This window comes from Alosa alosa, chromosome 14 (genome assembly GCF_017589495.1).
Source record: "Alosa alosa isolate M-15738 ecotype Scorff River chromosome 14, AALO_Geno_1.1, whole genome shotgun sequence".
Classification (NCBI taxonomy): Eukaryota; Metazoa; Chordata; class Actinopteri; order Clupeiformes; family Clupeidae; genus Alosa; species Alosa alosa.
This window is the reverse complement of record NC_063202.1, coordinates 6887508-6905309: the sequence shown is the minus strand read 5'-3', so window position 1 is coordinate 6905309 and position 17802 is coordinate 6887508. Positions and strand designations below refer to the sequence as shown.

Sequence of the window (17802 nt, the reverse complement as noted above, 5' to 3'; positions counted from 1 at the left end):
AACATACTACAAAAATGCTGTCTAGTTATTCAGCAAAAACTGCATTTGGCCTACCCGGTTTTCACGGGGCCCAGCACAGGCGGATAGTGGCCCCCGGGGACCAAATACTTATCTTATCAGTCTAGTGGAGCTACATGTCGACCAAGATGCATGTGCCCTGGTGTTTCGGTGGCCTGGGAATTTTTGACCAGAAAGTTTGACATGCTAGAGGCAATTCTAATTAGTATAATATAAATTATATATATATTTAACTAACCTTAATGCAAACATTAGGCTAAGGCTCTGGCTGAATTTGCCCCATATACATCCAACATTTGGGAGTATTTAGTCAGCGACACAGAGCTACCCTTTTTTCCATTCACATGAAAAGACTATGCCTGTTCAACATATGTAATATATCTGATACATATCTTAGATTAATTACGTTTTGATGTTAACATCAACATCAACAAAGGCCTAATGCCAGAAGCATATGAAGCAATACAGAGATTAGCCACCGGATGGCAGCAAACACCACTGACCAACAGCTGCAACTTTCCACCTATCTCACCCGTCAGGCTTCAGCCACGGAGGCCTTCAACACTGCTATCCGGGAGACTTATGCGTAATCAAAGTAAAACCCTCGCCGATTGGCTTTAGCCTCGGCGCGGCCATCTTGTGTGTCCTCATATTGTACCCTTATAATAACCTGTATCTGACACTTGCTTGGTTGGGTCCTAGCATTTAATGTCAGCAAGTGAGATTTAACCATTTTTTGTAAACAGTTTTTGCCGTCAAAGAAAATGTGACTTAATATCCGTCGTAATGAATCGGACCGAATGGAGTCTGAGTCGTCCAATCAGAAAGCAAATAACTGATATGCAAATTGTATTTTATCATCACGTCAGCAGCGGTGGAACCGCTGAGGTCGCCAGCAGTGGTACAACTACGTGAAACTTCGTTCTTATACATTTCTCTGAAATTATCGATTTGTGTCGGAGCGTTTGACTTCCCTCTGGTAAGTAGATCTTATATATCCATAAGTCTGAATTAAATAAACGTTAAGCTTTTCTCAGCATTGTGTTGAAACTCGTGTAGCTGTCATTCGGATGGAAGGACCGTGACGCTCAGCTGGCTCGTTCAGGGAATCCCTCTCCGTAAACTCAGAACTAAAAGATAAATTAATTACTAACCGAAGTGAGAGTCCCACAATAACCCACTCTTTCAGCGAATTGTTAGATACTAAGCAGTGATATCCGCGAAGTGCATTTCACGAGTAACGTTATGGTTCTGAACTAACAGCGACTGTGACTGTCAAGGCGTTAACGATGGCTGAGCTCGTTGAGTAGGACTAGAAATGGAACCTAGCATCGCTTCTCTGTAAAAGTGTCGAGGAAAGAGTAGACCGGTTATTCAGTTTCACATTGTTTTTATTGCTACTATAAAGATGGAAACGTGGCATTTGGGAACTAGCTTGGTCTCTAACGTGTCTCTGACCAGAGGACTACCTGCTCCAGTGTAACTCACTAACGTCACGACTCCACTCACTGACTGACTGGAGCGACGAAAGCCAGTTGCTGAGAGATACCAGTCGGTCTATGGGGAAACACGTGTGCGATTCCCCAGCAGGCGTTCGGTAATATAACTCCCCGAACGCAGTTTATCTTTTAAAGCAAACTGAAATTAGTTGTTTTATCCCACAAAAGGTTTGCTACTTGATCGGCGCACGCTAGGTCAGTTCACATCTTGAATCTACCCCGCGATGACCGATATTTCAGATGCGAATGGCAAGGCATTGTAGACCTGGTGGTGGGAGTCGCATCAGATGGCTCAGGATGCTGTGGAGGTTAGTGGTCATTTTGGACATGTCGACACCGATACGAACTGGAGTATTTGCTTCGACCTGTTGTACATTATGATATATGAAATGTAACATTTTTAGCACTTATATCGCTATGGGTTAGGTTCGGAGTCATGGAAGCAAAGTGTTTATTGAAATTATTCTTTAGAACTTTGTCTGAAAGAACCAGTCATGGCCGAATGCCGACAACAACGTGGCTCAAGGTAGCATTTGAACGGGTATTTTTTAACTTAATGTAATTATTTAGGAGGCATTTAATGAATCGTATCCTAGTTAATGACAGCTGTATATAAAAATGGGACCATATTAGTGAGGGGAACGCTTGGGTTGATGCATCAGGTCCCCTTACCGAGGGCAAAGGAGGCCGTGTTGACCCATCGGTGCAAGCTGGTTAATCATGTTAGCAAAATTAGCGAGTTTCAGTAGTCTTTTAGAAAGTAGTTTTGCGACAACATTTGTTGATTCATGGGCACGACTGTGTCGCTCTGATATTTATTCGTGCAGTTTGTCGAGATAAGCCACCCGAACACTTAAAATGTCGACGCCTTATTTATTTGTGCGGGCCAGCAGGGTTAGCAAGTGTGGATTGGAGATACGCCACGGAGAAGCACAGCAGACAAACGATAAACAAAGACGCGGCTTGCAAGTGAGGGAGGAAGTCATTAAAACGCAAAGAACCAAACATACGCGTTTGGAATTTTTAACGCGGAAACTTAGAGCGAGGAGCGTTAACCTGTTGCTCTGTAACTGTAAAAGTTGTTGTTTATTCATACCCAGTAGTGTGCTTTATTCTACAAGTGACAAAACGACAAAAACGTCTGGCTGCTACCTGTATTGTGATGGTTGTGGTTCTTATTGGGTAACTTGGTTAACTATTCGTCATCTGCTAGGTGATTAGCAAGTTAGGAAACACTGTGCTTTTTAAATATAGGCTACCAGTCAAGCCAAGATGTGCTGACTTTAATGTAATATATTGGTTAAATTGCTGATTTAGTTCGGCATAAACGCATAGGCTGCATTATTTGAGTTTTTACTGTTTTATTCATCGTAGTAAAATGTTTGATTCCCCTAATCATCCATTCCCTGGTCTTTTTTGAATATTTGTGACACAGGCTACATTTGTTCTACCATTTTCGCAAAAAAAAAAAAAAAAAAAAAAAAAAAACGAAACACACATTGCATGTAATATTTAAATACCTCTTGGCTAATATATTCTAGCCTAATTTCCACTTGTAAATTGGGGATTCATCCCAGAAGCCAACCTGCTGCAAAGCAGACACACAGCTTATATCCATTTTTGAGTCAACACTTGAGCCTTCCTCCTGTTCACTTTCAACTTAGTTTCGCAGTGGATGTTATACACTAGAACTTACATTGTGGTAACGCATATGTGTAATGGGCAAGAAGTTTCACATTTTGAGGCCAGAGGCACATCAACCGAAACGGCAGGAAGTCGGTATTTCAAGTATGCTGCGTGTTGTCATGCCCACATGGGATCTGCTAGCTCTGAGGAGGTATTCCAGAAGTTAGTTGAGGGAGGGGGGTGTTGGGGATTTGCAAAGAACAACTTGTGCTCTGAAACAACCCCTGGTAAAGTGTGAAGGACATCAGTTCAAACCATTTAAAAGAAACCAACGAGCAAATTCAGTGAGGTCGTTTTGTGCATGTGTGTTTTCGTGGGTGTCTGTTTGTGTGCAGTGCAGTGCAAGCGGGTGTGTGTGTGTGTGGAGGGTGGGGGTGGGTGGGTTATACTTTGCCTCTCACCAGTAACTGTGGAGGACTGCCAAGTGGCTGGGATGGGAATTCTCTTATCACAACCTGCCTTCATCTGTGGGCCAGTGTTGCTAAAGAATGCCTTTGGCTGGCGGGGCCACACGTTCAATGACAGGAACAGCTCCCAGGCCAAGACCCTGGAATGAAAACCGTCCCTTTTGTCCAAATGTGACAAAAAAGTTTCCGCAGTGTAGCTGAAGAGATGCTGTCAGAATCCTGTAGAGCTTGATATTTGGCTTAACTTTATGCCAACGGTAGTAGTGGTTACTTGTACAGTTGAAATGGTGGTGTTGATTGTGATGATTGAGGTATCTGTTGGACTGACTGCTTTTGTTATAGACAATATTGTATGAATAGAGTTTTGAAAAAATCTTCAAAATTCTCATATGATTTTTATTTGTAGACAGAGCAAATTTCTGTGTAACTTTCTCTAAAAAGTACAGAGTTTTATCACGTGTCAAACACTTCTACAGTAGAGTAATAATAATCAGTAGCCTACCTGTCATTTGTCATTGTGAACAACTGATGACAGCCAAGACAACCCATTTGACTCTTTTCTTTTGGAGAACCTCATCTAACTCTGGAGATGGCACATCACGGACATGAGTTAGGGAGACCCATGAAATTAAAACAGGGGAAGTTGCCATTTAATAATGGTTGTTAATACTCTGTCTGCCTGTGTGTGTGTGTACGACTCGTGTCTCTTTGAAAGTGGTGAGTCAGCAGGTCGTGACTGGCCTCAGTTTTCTGTCATCCTCTGTTGGTGGGTTTGTGGTCTGAACAGACAGTCTTCCTGACTAGTGGTGTTGCATCAGCTGCCCGAGTCTTCACACACAGACACCGGGTGGCAGACAGAAAGATGACATGGTTAGGTTGGAGAGAGAGAGAGAGCGTGAGAGCGAGAGAGCGAGAGAGAGAGAGAGAGAGAGAGAGAGAGAGAGAGAGAGAGAGAGAGAGAGAGAGAGAGAGAGAGAGAGAGAGAGAGAGAGAGAGAGAGAGAGCAAGCAAGCAAGCAGGAGGGAGAGAGAGAAAGCAGGAGGGAGAGAGAAAGAGAAAGCAGGAGAGAAAGAGAAAGCAGGAGAGAGAGAATGAGCGTTGAAGTGAATGTGACACACCTGTTTTTGGATCTGGCTGGCACAGAATATCGTTCAGCTGTTGAACTCTTGAGCTGAGGCCCCCGTTTGCACAGGTTGGCCAATGCTGACGCTGTCGTATGCGGCGAAAGAAGGACTTGTCCGTAGTCATCCCTCTGCAGCTCAGGAGTTCAAATTCATAGCAAGTGTGTTTTGGCGCTTGATCAGGGAAATAACTAAACACGGTTTCTGTTTTAAGAGTTGTAGCTAACATGTGTTCCACAAGATGTAGCCTATGTAAATAGTAATGAACCATTGCCAATACTGCACATACACAACATTATTGTGAGTCAAGGATGTCTGTTTTGTGTTTATAGATAAGTCTGTATCGCTGGACCATGTTGGAACTACAGGCTAGTCGGTATAGAATCCAGGAGGCTCATAATCCTTTTTGGTTCAGATCAAATATTTTACATACAACATACCTTAAATATTCCAGAAATACTCCAATGACTTAAATCACTAATAACTTATAAAATTATATAAAAAATGACATAAAGCCAGTTGTGATTGTATTCCATGGGACTCAGTCACTGTCTTTCTCTGTAGGACTCTTCTGTGATGGGCATTCAGCGGTTCAGCAGCCTGTGAGATCTTCTCTTAGCACCACATAGAAACAAGGAGTCCAGCCTTAGCGTCTGGACTGGTGGGACAAACGGTGGTCCCACGCCATGACCGATCCCATCATGGACTTCTTCGATGATCCCAACCTCTTCGGGGGTGGCTTGGAAGGGCTAGCGGAGGATGGCTTTAATGCAGGGCCCTCTCTGGTGGACGACCTCAACCTCGGCCCCGAGTTTGAGCCTCTGCAGGTGGATCCGATGGGGACGGGGAAGCACATGGGTATGATGCAGACGCCCGGCCCCGCCCCCTCCTCCCAGCAGGGCCTGGCCTACGCACCACAGATGGGGCATTTTGACTCCATGAAGGCCCAGAGCTCTATGGCTCAGCCCTACTCCAGTGCTGAGGGTAACGGCGGTGGTTCTATGGCTCAGCCCTACTCCGGTGCTGAGGGTAACGGCGGTGGCTTTATGGCTCAGCAGCGGCCCCAGTTCCCAGGTACGCCCATGGGCCAGCCGCCTCAGGCCAACGGACTCTTCCCGAACACCAGCCCCATGTGGGGAAACCACGACCAAAATAGAAACTCGTACCACCCACTGTCCCAGCAGCAGCAGCAGCAGCAGCAGCAACAACAACAACAACAACAACAGCAACAGCACCAACGTCAACATCAACATCCATGTCAGCAAACGCAGCAGCAGCAGCAGCAGCAACATGGACATCATCAGATCATGAACCAGCACCAGCCTCCCCACCAGCAGATGAACGCCCAGGCCATGCACCAGCGTGGCAAGCCCTTCCAGGAGCACCACAACTTCGCCTCCTACTACCAGGGCAACATGGCACAGAACCAGCAGCAGCAGCCACAGCAGCAGAGCCGGCACGCCACCCTCAACACAGGCGGCAGCCCCTTCCACTGCGGCGTGGTCCCCAATGCCCCGCCCCAGTCCAAGCCGTACATGGACGCCTCCAACCCCATGGCGTCCGCCCCGCCGGCCCAGCAACAGCCGCAGCGTCAGCAGGGCGCCTACCCAGTCCCCCAGCAGGTGCAGTCCTACCCGGGCCTGGGTTCGGAGGACACCGGCTTGGCCTACTCCATGCAGTCGTCCCCCATGCCTCACGGCCTGTCTTCCTGTTCGGTCAGCGCGTCGGCGGTGGCCGGCTATCCCCCCTCGCAGTACTCCTTCCCCCGACAGCCGGTGGGGATGAGCGTGACAAGCCAGCCTCTGTCCTCAGCGGCGGTTTCCATGACGACGACCTCCTCTGCACGCGGAGCGTCGGCGCATCCTGTGCCCGACCTCCTGAGCAGTGGCAGCTGTCCGTTCTCGTCGGCGCCTGGGTTGAGTCAGCCACAGCCTCACCCACAGCAGCAGCAACAGCAACAACAACAACAACATCATCCTCATCATCAGCAGCAACAACAACAGCAACAGCAAAGGCTTCAGGCGGCAGCCAGCCAGTCCGGGGAACAGTGTCCCTTCTCTCGTTCCATGCAGCACGCCAAGCCTGCATACAGCACATCCGACATGTTCCCCGACACTGCCAACTCCTTCTCTGCCACTGCGGAGAGCCAGTTCCCCCCTCTGCAGCAGCGGAGCTGCCAGATGAGCATGCCTCCACCCACTGCCACCAGCTCCGGCTCCACCTCCAGCACCGGCGGCAGTGGCGGCAGCACCAACGGGGGGTACCAGGCCATGGAGAAGCACCTGCTGCCTGAGCCTCAGGGTGGGGGCTTTGAGGGGCTGGAGGCCCCCGACCTCCTGGATGAGGACTTTCTGCCTCAGTTGGAGGCCGCCCTAAGCCAGCACGAGGACTCCAACTGCTCCTGGGCTAACGGCAGCCAGGGAGAGGGAGACGCCGAGGAGGAAGAGGAGTCGCTCTCCGTTCACTATGAGATTCAGGTAGGCCACTGGTCCTCTGATAAGTGTCTCATCATTTGGGTTAGTGTTTTCATTTAGCTTTTTATTTATTTATTATTATTATTTTTTTATTCTTAATTTAAACGATTTCATCGGAATTGGATGTAGCTTAAAACTGAGGCAAATGAATTCTATTTGATATGGCTCTACATCTCCTCAGCAATGGAGCCAATGTGATGTAAGGCTGCTCTTTTCTGGTTTTAAGGTCTAAAAATATATTGCGATGGCAGCGTGTTCAGCTACAACTCGAGTGTTGCAAGCTGCCTTCATGTGCCTCGAGCTTCCATGTGCATTCATTCATCTAGCTTCAGGATTGCAGTTGAAGAGCTGAGCTCCTGTGAAAATTCACAAGCTGTGCTGGTGTCAGTGGGCTGTTTACTTTGTGTATCAGAACTGGAGGCCTCATTTTTGGCCGCCATGCAGTGGTCGTGCCCCTGGACTTGTCCTTTATCTACCCGAATAATTTACTCAACATGGTGGTCGCTGACTATTTGGCGTGTGGTTTCACTACTCTCTCTGGCTTGGCTCCGCGGCGCTGCAGTTGCTGTGTCAGAGCCCCCCCACCCCACCCCCGCACAGCGAAATTCGGCCATGACGTCACGGCCTTTGCGCGCTCCAGGCTCCACTCCGTGGGGCTAGCGGCCGGCAGGGGTGTAATGTTTAACCAACCCCCCCAGCAAGGCGGGAGAGGGAGCACACTGCCCGGAGGAGCTAACGAGCGCTACCATGGGGCCTGTGAAGCAGGGAAAGAGGTGTAGAAAGAAAGAAAGTAGGGAGGAGAGGAGAGGAGTGGGGGTAGACTCCATTAAATGATAATGATTCAGCCTTTCCTGACCCTGCTCAAGCCACAGGTACTGCCTGATTAGGAGTGGCAGCAGTGTCTGCAGGACTTAAGCGTAAGCGTACTTAAGGCTATAACAAGATGTGGGTCAGGCCAGGGAGGAGAGACTGAGCTCCTTGTGACTGACTCGGCTGCACTATGGGGGTGGCTGCTGTCCTGTGTGAGTGTGTATGGTGTGTGTGTTTGTGTCCCTGTAAGTGTGTTTGAGTGTGTCCTCATTTGTGTGGCTTGTGTGTGTGTGTGTGTGTGTGTGTGTGTAGGACGGGATAAAGATAGTGACAGAGGCTAAGTGAGAGGAGGAGACGTTATAATAAGGGCCAGTAGGGGTCTGCTCTGAAGTGGACTCGGGCCTGTTGCCTTCTCTGCCATGGCAACCCTGGTGGCAAGCCTCCCACTAGGCGCTCCAGCCTACAGCGCTAAATCAAGCAGAAGCATGCACTGCCACTCACACAATCACACACACACACACACACACACACACACACACACATTCGCCACACACATCTAAACAAACACACACACACACACACCATTCAGACCCACACACAGACTGCACAGACACACACATTTGAGCGCGTAGCACACACTGCAGTACTGGCGTTGACCCTGATAATCAGCAGCCCTCAGACTCGCTGCTCGGGGCCAGCCAGCCAGCTCCAGCTCCAGCTCCAGCTCCAGCTCCGACGCCACCAGGCCTCAGGAGGGGAGTGATTTGTGTGCGTTTGTCCTTCTGAATCCGGCTGCCGCTTTCCACCGCCGACTCTGTTCCACAGTGAAGAACAAAGTAGAATGGCAGATGAGGTAAACACACTCCACGCGCGTCCGTTATGTGTTGCTCCCTCGTCCTGTATATATATCCACCTGTTCCTTTTCATTCGGGGCAGGCAGGCGGGCGGGGTGGGGGGTCTTTTTGGTCCTTTTCCACAGACCCTTAGTTAAAATGAAAATGTGGCACCAGTGGCTGGCTGTAAGCTGTCAGACCCCCTCGCCCCCCTCCCCTCGTCTGTGTCAGCACCCAGAGCACAGTAGCAGCAGCAGTGGCAGCAGAAGAGCCGCTGAAGGGCAGACTGCGCCATTCATGTGCACTGGGCTGTGGAAAGCCAGCAGATGCGCTGTGTGCCAATCACGGTGGCTGGCAGAGGCTTTGTGTCCTCCACTGCTCCCTCTCTCTCTCTCTCTCTCTCTCTCTCTCTCTCTCTCTCTCTTCTCTTTCTCTTTCTCTCTTTCTGCATCTCCGACGCTAATGGAGGATTTACCGTCGCCAACAAAAGGGGGCTGGAATCTACCACCCCCCTTTGCCCCCCGACGATAAAGATTCCGCACAGAGTCACTTTCTAACAGCATCGATTTCTAGCGTGGGCATTTCCCTTTGTGGAATGTCCCGTTTAGTCTGGCGTGGAAGAAACGGATTATTCAAAAAAGGGGTGATGTGCACCTGTTAGAATGGGGATTAGATGGTCATTTCTGTGTTTATTATCACAGGCAGAAGGGATCAACAGGTTTGTTAATGACACAAACCGTGACATTGAAAATTACGTTGTGGCACGTTATTCGTAGCACATAAAGCGCATACGTTCCTGATGTTTTGTTCTCAAACAGAAAGTGAAACTTTAAGTAGCCTAAACCTGGCACCACCATGCCCTGCTGTGACATGGTGGCGTGTTGGTAGACGAATCAACATGTCCGCTCGAAATGGCCTTTTGACATCAATTAGCCAATTAGCATTCACTGTCAGGGTTGCTGTCAATTAGAATGCACAGACAGGATTCTGTGAAGCAAATTCCTGAGGTTTGATACTGAATGGTTAATTTAGGGGTGCACTGATTGACTGGCGGTACTTCATTTCAGGTGATAACCTAATCATCATAAGCTTAATTGTCATGTTCTGGTTGGTCACGCTTTAATCTTTCTCATTAGCCGAGTCTTCTGTTGTTTTTTTTGTCCAGTCAGAGTGATGGCACGCTGGCACCCCCATATTGAGAGCTCAGAGCGTTTGGCCGTGGCACAGTGATGATGTATGCAGTGCTGCTCATGTGTTGTTTCAGGGAGCAAGAATAAGGCCTGAAGATGTGTAATTTCAATACACATACAAAAAGAAAAAAAAAGTTAATTATGTTTTTCTGTTAGGTAAGTCTTTTTCTGGTTTCCAGGCAGAGTGTCTGGGCTAATAAAGAAGTGTACAAATATTGAAACCTAAATTATAAGTATCAGGTAAGAGTTCAGCACTTTCAATGGAAAGTAAGTATTTTATTTCTATAGCAAATTAATTGAAAGCAAATGAATTACTACTATAAAATCCATGATTGAAATTAGTTCATTGGTTACATTCTTCGTGAACTGTGCGCAGAATGGTGTCATTGAACAGACCAACCTGATGGCCTTTCTGGCCGTCTGAAATCAGTAGCTCTGATTTTTAGGTTAATCAGGATTCAGGATTCTTTCAGGATTCTTTCAGTGTCTTTTGATGTCAGCTGGCTGATGGATTTGTTGATTGGACGTGATTCACAACTGATAACGATATCAAGCTGAAGCTACAGTATGTGTTAACTGATTGGGTGGCAGTTGACATACTAAATTCAGAACTAAGAAAATATTTCTGTCCTTACCTGATGGCTTTTTGTTAGATAGATAGATAGATATACTTTATTGATCCCTAGGGGAAATTCAAGAAAGCACACAATTCAAAGCCAGCATTTTATTTTTCTAGTTTTGAATAATAGATTCTGTTTTATGTATCTGATATTTGCTTAATTAAGCACAGTAAGACAAATAAGTTTGCCAGCTGTAACAACAGTATAATAGTTTTATAACAATATTAATAGAATTATATACTTTAACACTTTATAGTGCCTACCTATAGGCCTACTTATAATGTGATGAGTAAAGTGGGACATATAAGCCAAAGTCCTAGTTCATTTATATTGACATTTATATTTGAATGGGTTTCTGTGTTATCAATGCAGAAATCAACATTATTGATATTATGAATGAAAATTAAAGAAATAACCTAGGTTGTAGACCTTTTAATATTTCTGTAGTCAATCATAACTTTCACCGTTGCTAAAGAGCAAATGATACTGAATACCTAATAATTGCCTAAGCAAGTGTCAGTGACACTCTTTGATGAAGGCCCATGTGATGTATAGTTCTGTATGTTGTCAGCTGCCCAGTAATAACAGTGCTAATAGAACACATGGGAGAGCACCTGCCTAAGTTACTCTCATTTTACGCTTCCTGTAGTGATGATGGAAAGGTCTCCCCAACTACCCTACCCAACCCCAATTCTTAAGATGTAGACATCAGTGTACAAACACACGCTTAGCCAGAGACTGTTGACTGACTGCTGGGTGTATGTGAGATTCCCTAGAGAGGAGGTTCAGTTGTGTGATCTGATTGGCAAAGCTGAGTGAATAAAGCAAAATAAGAATAGTAAATATGGCAGCACGGACAGGTTAAAGCTGTCGGTGTGTTGGCAGTGCTCTTTCTCCCAAGCCTCTCAGAGATGGGATTATTCGAGTAATGTTATCTCTAGTAGTTGAGGTGGAGATTTATCTAGCACTTACATATTCAACAGTTGAGTTTGAAACGCACTCCATTTTTTTGCTGGAAATGTCATGAAATTCTCTCCTTATCATCAAAAATAAAACTGTCCCCATGGCTCAATATCTCTGTGGTAAAAGGGGTCATTTAGCAGCTCTGTGATTAGTTTGTGTTCGGCCTCCTCGGAGGAGCTGGACGAGGGAGAGAGGGAGAGGGAGAGACTCTCGGTGGATTTACAGCCGCCAGTGGCTCATACCTCAGCGCTAATAAGTATCATTTCAGCGCTGACTGACAGCTCTGGCACAAGCTACTCATTATGGAGTTATAGTACATTTGGGCGTGATATTGGAAAATCCATCAGTGGGGGGCTCACCCTCGGAACAGTGCGGTGTCATTATCCCGTCCACTGACATGCACGCTCTCACACGTCGACACTGAGCAACTCTGGCCATTCACAGAAAGAGTGTGTGTGTGTGTTCAGGTCCAGTGGAATGGTTTTTTTTTGTGTAATCTGGTGTTGCAATGGCACGCTGGTGTGGGCCCACAAGCTCAGGCCAGGCCGGTGGCACACATCATGAGGTTGTGCTTGGCCGTGACATAGGCAGGGAAAAGAGAGAGCCTGCCCCCACCACACACACACACACACACACACACTCACACTCACACTCACACTCTTTATCTCTCACACGCGCGCACACACACACACACACACACTCTTTCTCTTTCACATGCGCACACACACTCTCTCTCTCTCTCTCTCTCTCACACACACAGACACACACTCAGCCCCTGCCTCCGCTCCATCCACCATCAGCATCCCCCCCCCCAGAGCAACAGTGGGGCTTTGTTTGTGGCAGTGTGGCCACTGGATGTTCAGCAACATGGAGGCTACAGACCCAATGCACCACCACCCCCAGCAAACACTTACTCTCTCTCTCTCTCACTCTCTCTCTCTCTCTCTCTCTCACTCTCACTCTCACACTCACTCACTCACTCACATACAGCACCACCACCCCCAGCAAACACTTACGCTCTCTCTCTCTCTCTCTCTCACTCACATACAGCTCTGCCTTTCTCTTTTTTTCCTCTCGCTCATTCCCATTCAGACAAATAAATGCATACACACACACACACGCACACACATACACGCATGCACTACTCTGAACACATACTCTCTCAGTGTCTCTTGCATTTAAACACACAGAAACACAGAAAAACACACATGCGTTTATACACAAGCGCACAAACATGTATGCTCATGCTCAACCTTGTTTTCTTTCGCTCACCCTCGCCTACACACACACACACACACACACACACACACACACACACACCCTCTCTGGATGCCCACAGCTCTGAACCCCCCACAGAGCTTGTGATGAATGGGCTGCTCTCCTCTCTCCCTCTCTATCCCTCGCTCCCTCCCTCCTCCTCCCTCCTCCCACCTCTCTTCTCCTCCCCCAGGCTGCTGAGCACTTGCTCTCCTCTCCATGTTTCCCACTCAGCCTTCTAAAAGACACTCCGGGGAGAAAGCGCACACACACAGGCACACACACACACAGAGAGAGAGAGAGAGAGAGAGACACACTCACCCCTTCCCTTCCCCTCCCACCTCGCCAGTGTAAAAGCTTCCTGTGCAGTCACCACAGCACACGCTGAGAGGAGGAGGAGGAGGAGGAGGAGGAGGAGGAGGTGGTGGTGGTGGAGGAAGCCATCTCCCACACTGATCCGGAGTCAGAGCTCTGCTCCTGCCCCCACACCACCATCACTGAGCTGAACTGACCACTGCAGTCATAGAATCCTCTCCTGGCCAACCAGTGGATGGGGCTCATTTATCCTCTATTTGACCATTTCTAAAAGAGGTCCAGAGGCTAAAAAGGGGGTTTGTTTGTGAGGTGGTTTATTTCTTTCTTGTCTTTCTGGAATGTTCCTCAGTGAGGTTAGCCCTCAGTAGTAGAGGTGGGTTGTGGCAGGTGCATACTGATGACGCCTGTGACTCTTTTTATTTTTTTTTCCCCGTTGCTGGGAATATGTTACTCTGCTCAGTAATTTCTTTCCCTTGGTAGTAATATGAGATTTCACAAGTGTGGCAGCAGTGGTTGGCTCTGTGTGTGTGTGTGTGTGTGTGTGTGTGAGTGAGTGAGAGAGAGAGAGAGAGAGATGCAGGTGCCTCCTTTCTGCTTCAGTGGCTCAGATCTACTTTTTGCTCCCTCCCCCGCTCACATCTGTGAAGCGGAGAGAGAGAGAGAGTGAGTGTGTATGAGCGAGCGAGAGAGTGCTCTGTGTGTTTGTGTGTGTATGCGGTGAGTGTCTGTGTGCGTACCGTAGTGTGTGTGTGTGTGTGTGTGTGTGTGTGAGACGGGCCCCTGCTGAATCGCTGGCTTTGTTGTTTCCTGACCTTCCCTCAGCGAGGTTTATATAACTCCCTCAGCCAGGCGGAGCCTCAAGCGTCCCTGACACATGACACCCTGTCACTCAAACACGAGCCCCCACCCTCAACCCTAATCCCCCCCCCACACCCCCAACACACACACACACACCCACACCCGCCACCACACACTCCTGCCTGTGGGAACCCTTTTCACTATGAGCAAAAGTGTGTGTGTGTGTGTGTTCGTGTGCATGTGTGTCAAGTGCAAGTGTGAGCTACGACAGAGAGGCAGCGACCAACCAGCCAACCGGCTCTGTCAATCTCAATCTTTCCCTCAGGCAGATGGCTCCTGCGCCTGCCCTGTGTGGCTTGCCCTGCATGCCTGTGTCTGTCTGTCTGTCTGCCTGCCTGCCTGCCTGTCTGTCTGTCTGTCTGCCCGCCTGTCTGTCTGTGTCTGTCTACAGGGCTAGGCAGAGTAGGGCGGTGGGTGGGACTTAGCAGGGAGGGTCAAAGGTGAACAGGAAGTGCTGTGTTTTTTTCTTTTTTTTTCTTTTTCTTTTTCCCCTGTGAAGCAGGCGGTCCTTGTTAAATGTGTGTGTGTGTGTGTGTGTGTGTGTGTGTGTGAGGGTTGAGCGGAAGGGGCGGAGCAGGCCCAGCGGGAGAGGGGAGGGATTAGGTTCTACTTGGATTTGGACTGCGAGGAGCATGTGGGAATGCCGCCAGGCCCAACTGCACAGTAGGTCAGAATCAAAGCCTTTTCTCTTTTTCCCCCCTTTCCTCTTCCACCCCTCCTCTCTTCTCTTCCCTCTCTCCACTATCTCTGGGTTTTCACGTGGGGATGAAAAACTTTTGGTTGAGGTTGGTCTGGCCGAGCGGGATAGGTCTGTCTGTGTGTGTCGGGAAGAGAGTGCGAGTGTGTTTAGTTAGCCGGCTGGTTAAGCGCTAATGGAGGCGTGGAGGGTGGTGAGGGATGTGTAACTGGAATGGCAAGCTTTTTCAGTGTTGCCTCAGTGTGACCTGCCTCAGTCCCACACACACACACACACACACACACACACACACACACACACACACACACACACACACACACACTTCCTAGTGTCCAGTGCACTGGTCTTCTTGTGTCTTTATTTATGGGTGAGGGGAAAATTACAGGCAGAGGAAGGAAGTTTCCGTGACTCACTGAACATGTCGTAAGATTGTGTAGTTGTCGCGTATGTTTGCGTGCATGAGGATTGTGAACTTGTTCCATTGTCGTGGGTGTCGTATATGTTTAGTTTTCAAGGGCAACATTTTTTCTCTTTTTCTTTCTTTGTGTGTGTGTGGAGATGACCGTTGGCTGTTGTTCCTCTCTGTCTGTCCCCCCACCTCTCTACCTGGTCGTTGGGGACTGGCCGAGTGAGTTTCTCAGGTGACGCTGCGGGAGTCGTGGAGCTTGCCCGTTTCCATGGCTCCCCCAGTGCGAGTGGCGGGGGTGGTGGTGGTGGCGGCAGCGGCGGTGGTGGCCTGGGGTTTATTTACAGAAAGAAAACGTCCCATTTCACAACCTCTTCCCCCCACCCTCTCTCTCTCACACAGACACACACACACAGACACACACACACAGACACACACACAGACACACACACAGACACACACACAGACACACACACAGACACACACACAGACACACACACAGACAGACATGGAGCAAGGGGAGAAGGACAGGCTCGGCTGCACTGTGCGGTGGGGATAAAGTTCACCCTCTGCCTCGCAACACCAGCCATAATTAAAACCCTCCACGAATCAAGTAAATGCTGCTCCGAGAACTTTCCGTTCTCCCCAGCCCGGCTGCGTTAATGTTTTACTCCCTGTCTTTCTCTTTCCCTTTTTTTATGCGAGTGCAAAATGGAGGCTTGCCTTTGCCTGGGTAGTTTTTGAGCAATCTATGGAAACACACATAGGCCCTGCTAATTCAATCAGGTTGGAACTTGGAGTCATATGATTTTCAATTTCTCCCCCCTTTCTCTCTCTCTTTCTCTCTCGCTCTCACACACACTCACACGCACACTCTCACACACTCACTCGCTCACACACACAGTGTCGCCATTATGTTATTGTGATCTGGGAGGCTTGGGCCGAGCCCTGTGTGTGTGCGAGTGACGGACTGACTCTGATAGTGTTGCATTGAGCAGTGAAGTCCCAGTCCCAGTCTCTGCCCCCCCAACCCCCCCCCCCCTCCCCGTCTTTATGTGTTTAGTGGAGCAGCCGAGCTGCTCGCTGTCTCCCCTGCAGCTGACTGCGGTCCAGGCCTCCTCTGTTTACCCTGTCATTAGCATCTCACACACGGCTCTGTGTGGAAGGCCATTGTGAGGATAGCTGGGGGAGTGTGTGTTGGTGGCTGTGTGTTGGTGGCTGTGTGTTGGTGGCTGTGTGTTGGTGGCTGTGTGTTGGTGGCTGTGTGTTGATGGGTGTGTGTGTGTGTGTGTGTGTGTGTGCATGTTTCTTTTATACGCCTGTGTGTGTGTGTGTGTGCGCGCGTGTGCGTGCATGTGATTTTGCACCCCACACGTCTGCTCTGGTGTGAAAGCTGTAGAGGTCACCTATGGGTCAGCCACTCTGTCTGGTCAGTGGTCAGTAGTTCAGTAGGTGGGGGCAGACGCTTGGAAGAGGGGAGCGTCTGACTTCTATTCATGTCGTGTGTGTGTGTGTGGAAGTAAGACCCCAGTTCTCGACAGGGCCATGCCACATCTGCACACACACACTACGTACGCATGTTCTGCATTGCCTATTGCACTTGAGCTGAATCGGTGTCCTGCACGAGAGCACTCTTCCTCTGTGCTCATCGCTGCAACAGGCATCACACTTTCACCACACTGTGGTTTTACTTCAAAGTGCTTCACTCTCCCCACCCACCATGATACGAAACTCTGAGTGTGTAAGTGCAGATAGTTTTTTTTTTTTTTTTTGTTATGAGCTAGATTTGCCACCTATTTGGTGATGGAGGTGTTGATAATTCATCCTCTTCTTTCCAATTCTGTTGTGAGACTGAATTTCCATTCAGAATTGCCTCGCAGGGATGTGTGTGTGTGTGTGTGTGCGTGTGTGTGCAAACTGTGTGTGCACGCCTGCCTGCATGATTTTCTGCGTGCTCGCGCGCGCCCGTGTGTGTGTGTTGGTGTGGGGGCAGGGGATGGAGATACAGACAGAGTGGTAGATGAATCGTCACTATCTGTGATGCCTCAGTACCCTGAAAAGCCATCCTACCTGTCTCTTGTCTCTTGACAGAGAGGAAGTGAAAATTAGAGCAGAAAAAACTGCTCTCTCTCTCTCTCTCTCCCTCTGTCTCTCTTGCTTTCTCTCTTTCATTATCTCCCTCTCTCTTTTTCCCCTGACTTCACCTAACTGCACCCCTCTGGGCTCCAATGAGTTTTGCATTTTGTTGTGTGTGTGTCTGTCTGCAAGTGTGTGTGTGTGTGTGTGTGTGTGTGTCTGTCTGCAAGTGTGTGTGTTCCTGTTTCTATTTGTGTGTGTGTGTCTGTTTCTGTCTATTTGCTCTTATGCTGCTGTCTGCCTGATGCATCTCTCTCTCTCTCTCTCTCTCTCCCACTTTCTTTCTCCTTCTCCCCTCTTCCTATCTCTGACCTAAATAATAAACGAATGGTAAAGGTCTAGAAGTAAGCTCCCTGCTGTGCCCCACCCCCACCGTCACTCAGATGCCCCCTGATCTGATGTGGGCTTCAGCTCTGACCTCAGCCGCACAGTAGCCAACACAGACAACCTCCCTCTCTCTTCCTTCCTATCCCTCTCTCTCTCCCTCTTTATTTCTCTCTCTCTTCCTATCT

The 17802-nt window shown here is 48.6% G+C and overlaps 1 protein-coding gene across 1 annotated transcript in view; it reads left to right on the top strand.

Moving 5' to 3' along the window:
- The first annotated feature begins 705 nt into the window (after positions 1-705).
- The window catches only part of chd9 (chromodomain helicase DNA binding protein 9), a 99594-nt gene continuing 82497 nt past the window's right edge, over positions 706-17802 (top strand). The window contains 2 exon segments of the mRNA XM_048262989.1: positions 706-997; positions 5296-7208. Coding sequence (XP_048118946.1) covers positions 5418-7208 — 1791 coding nt within the window. The 5' untranslated portion in view covers positions 706-997; positions 5296-5417.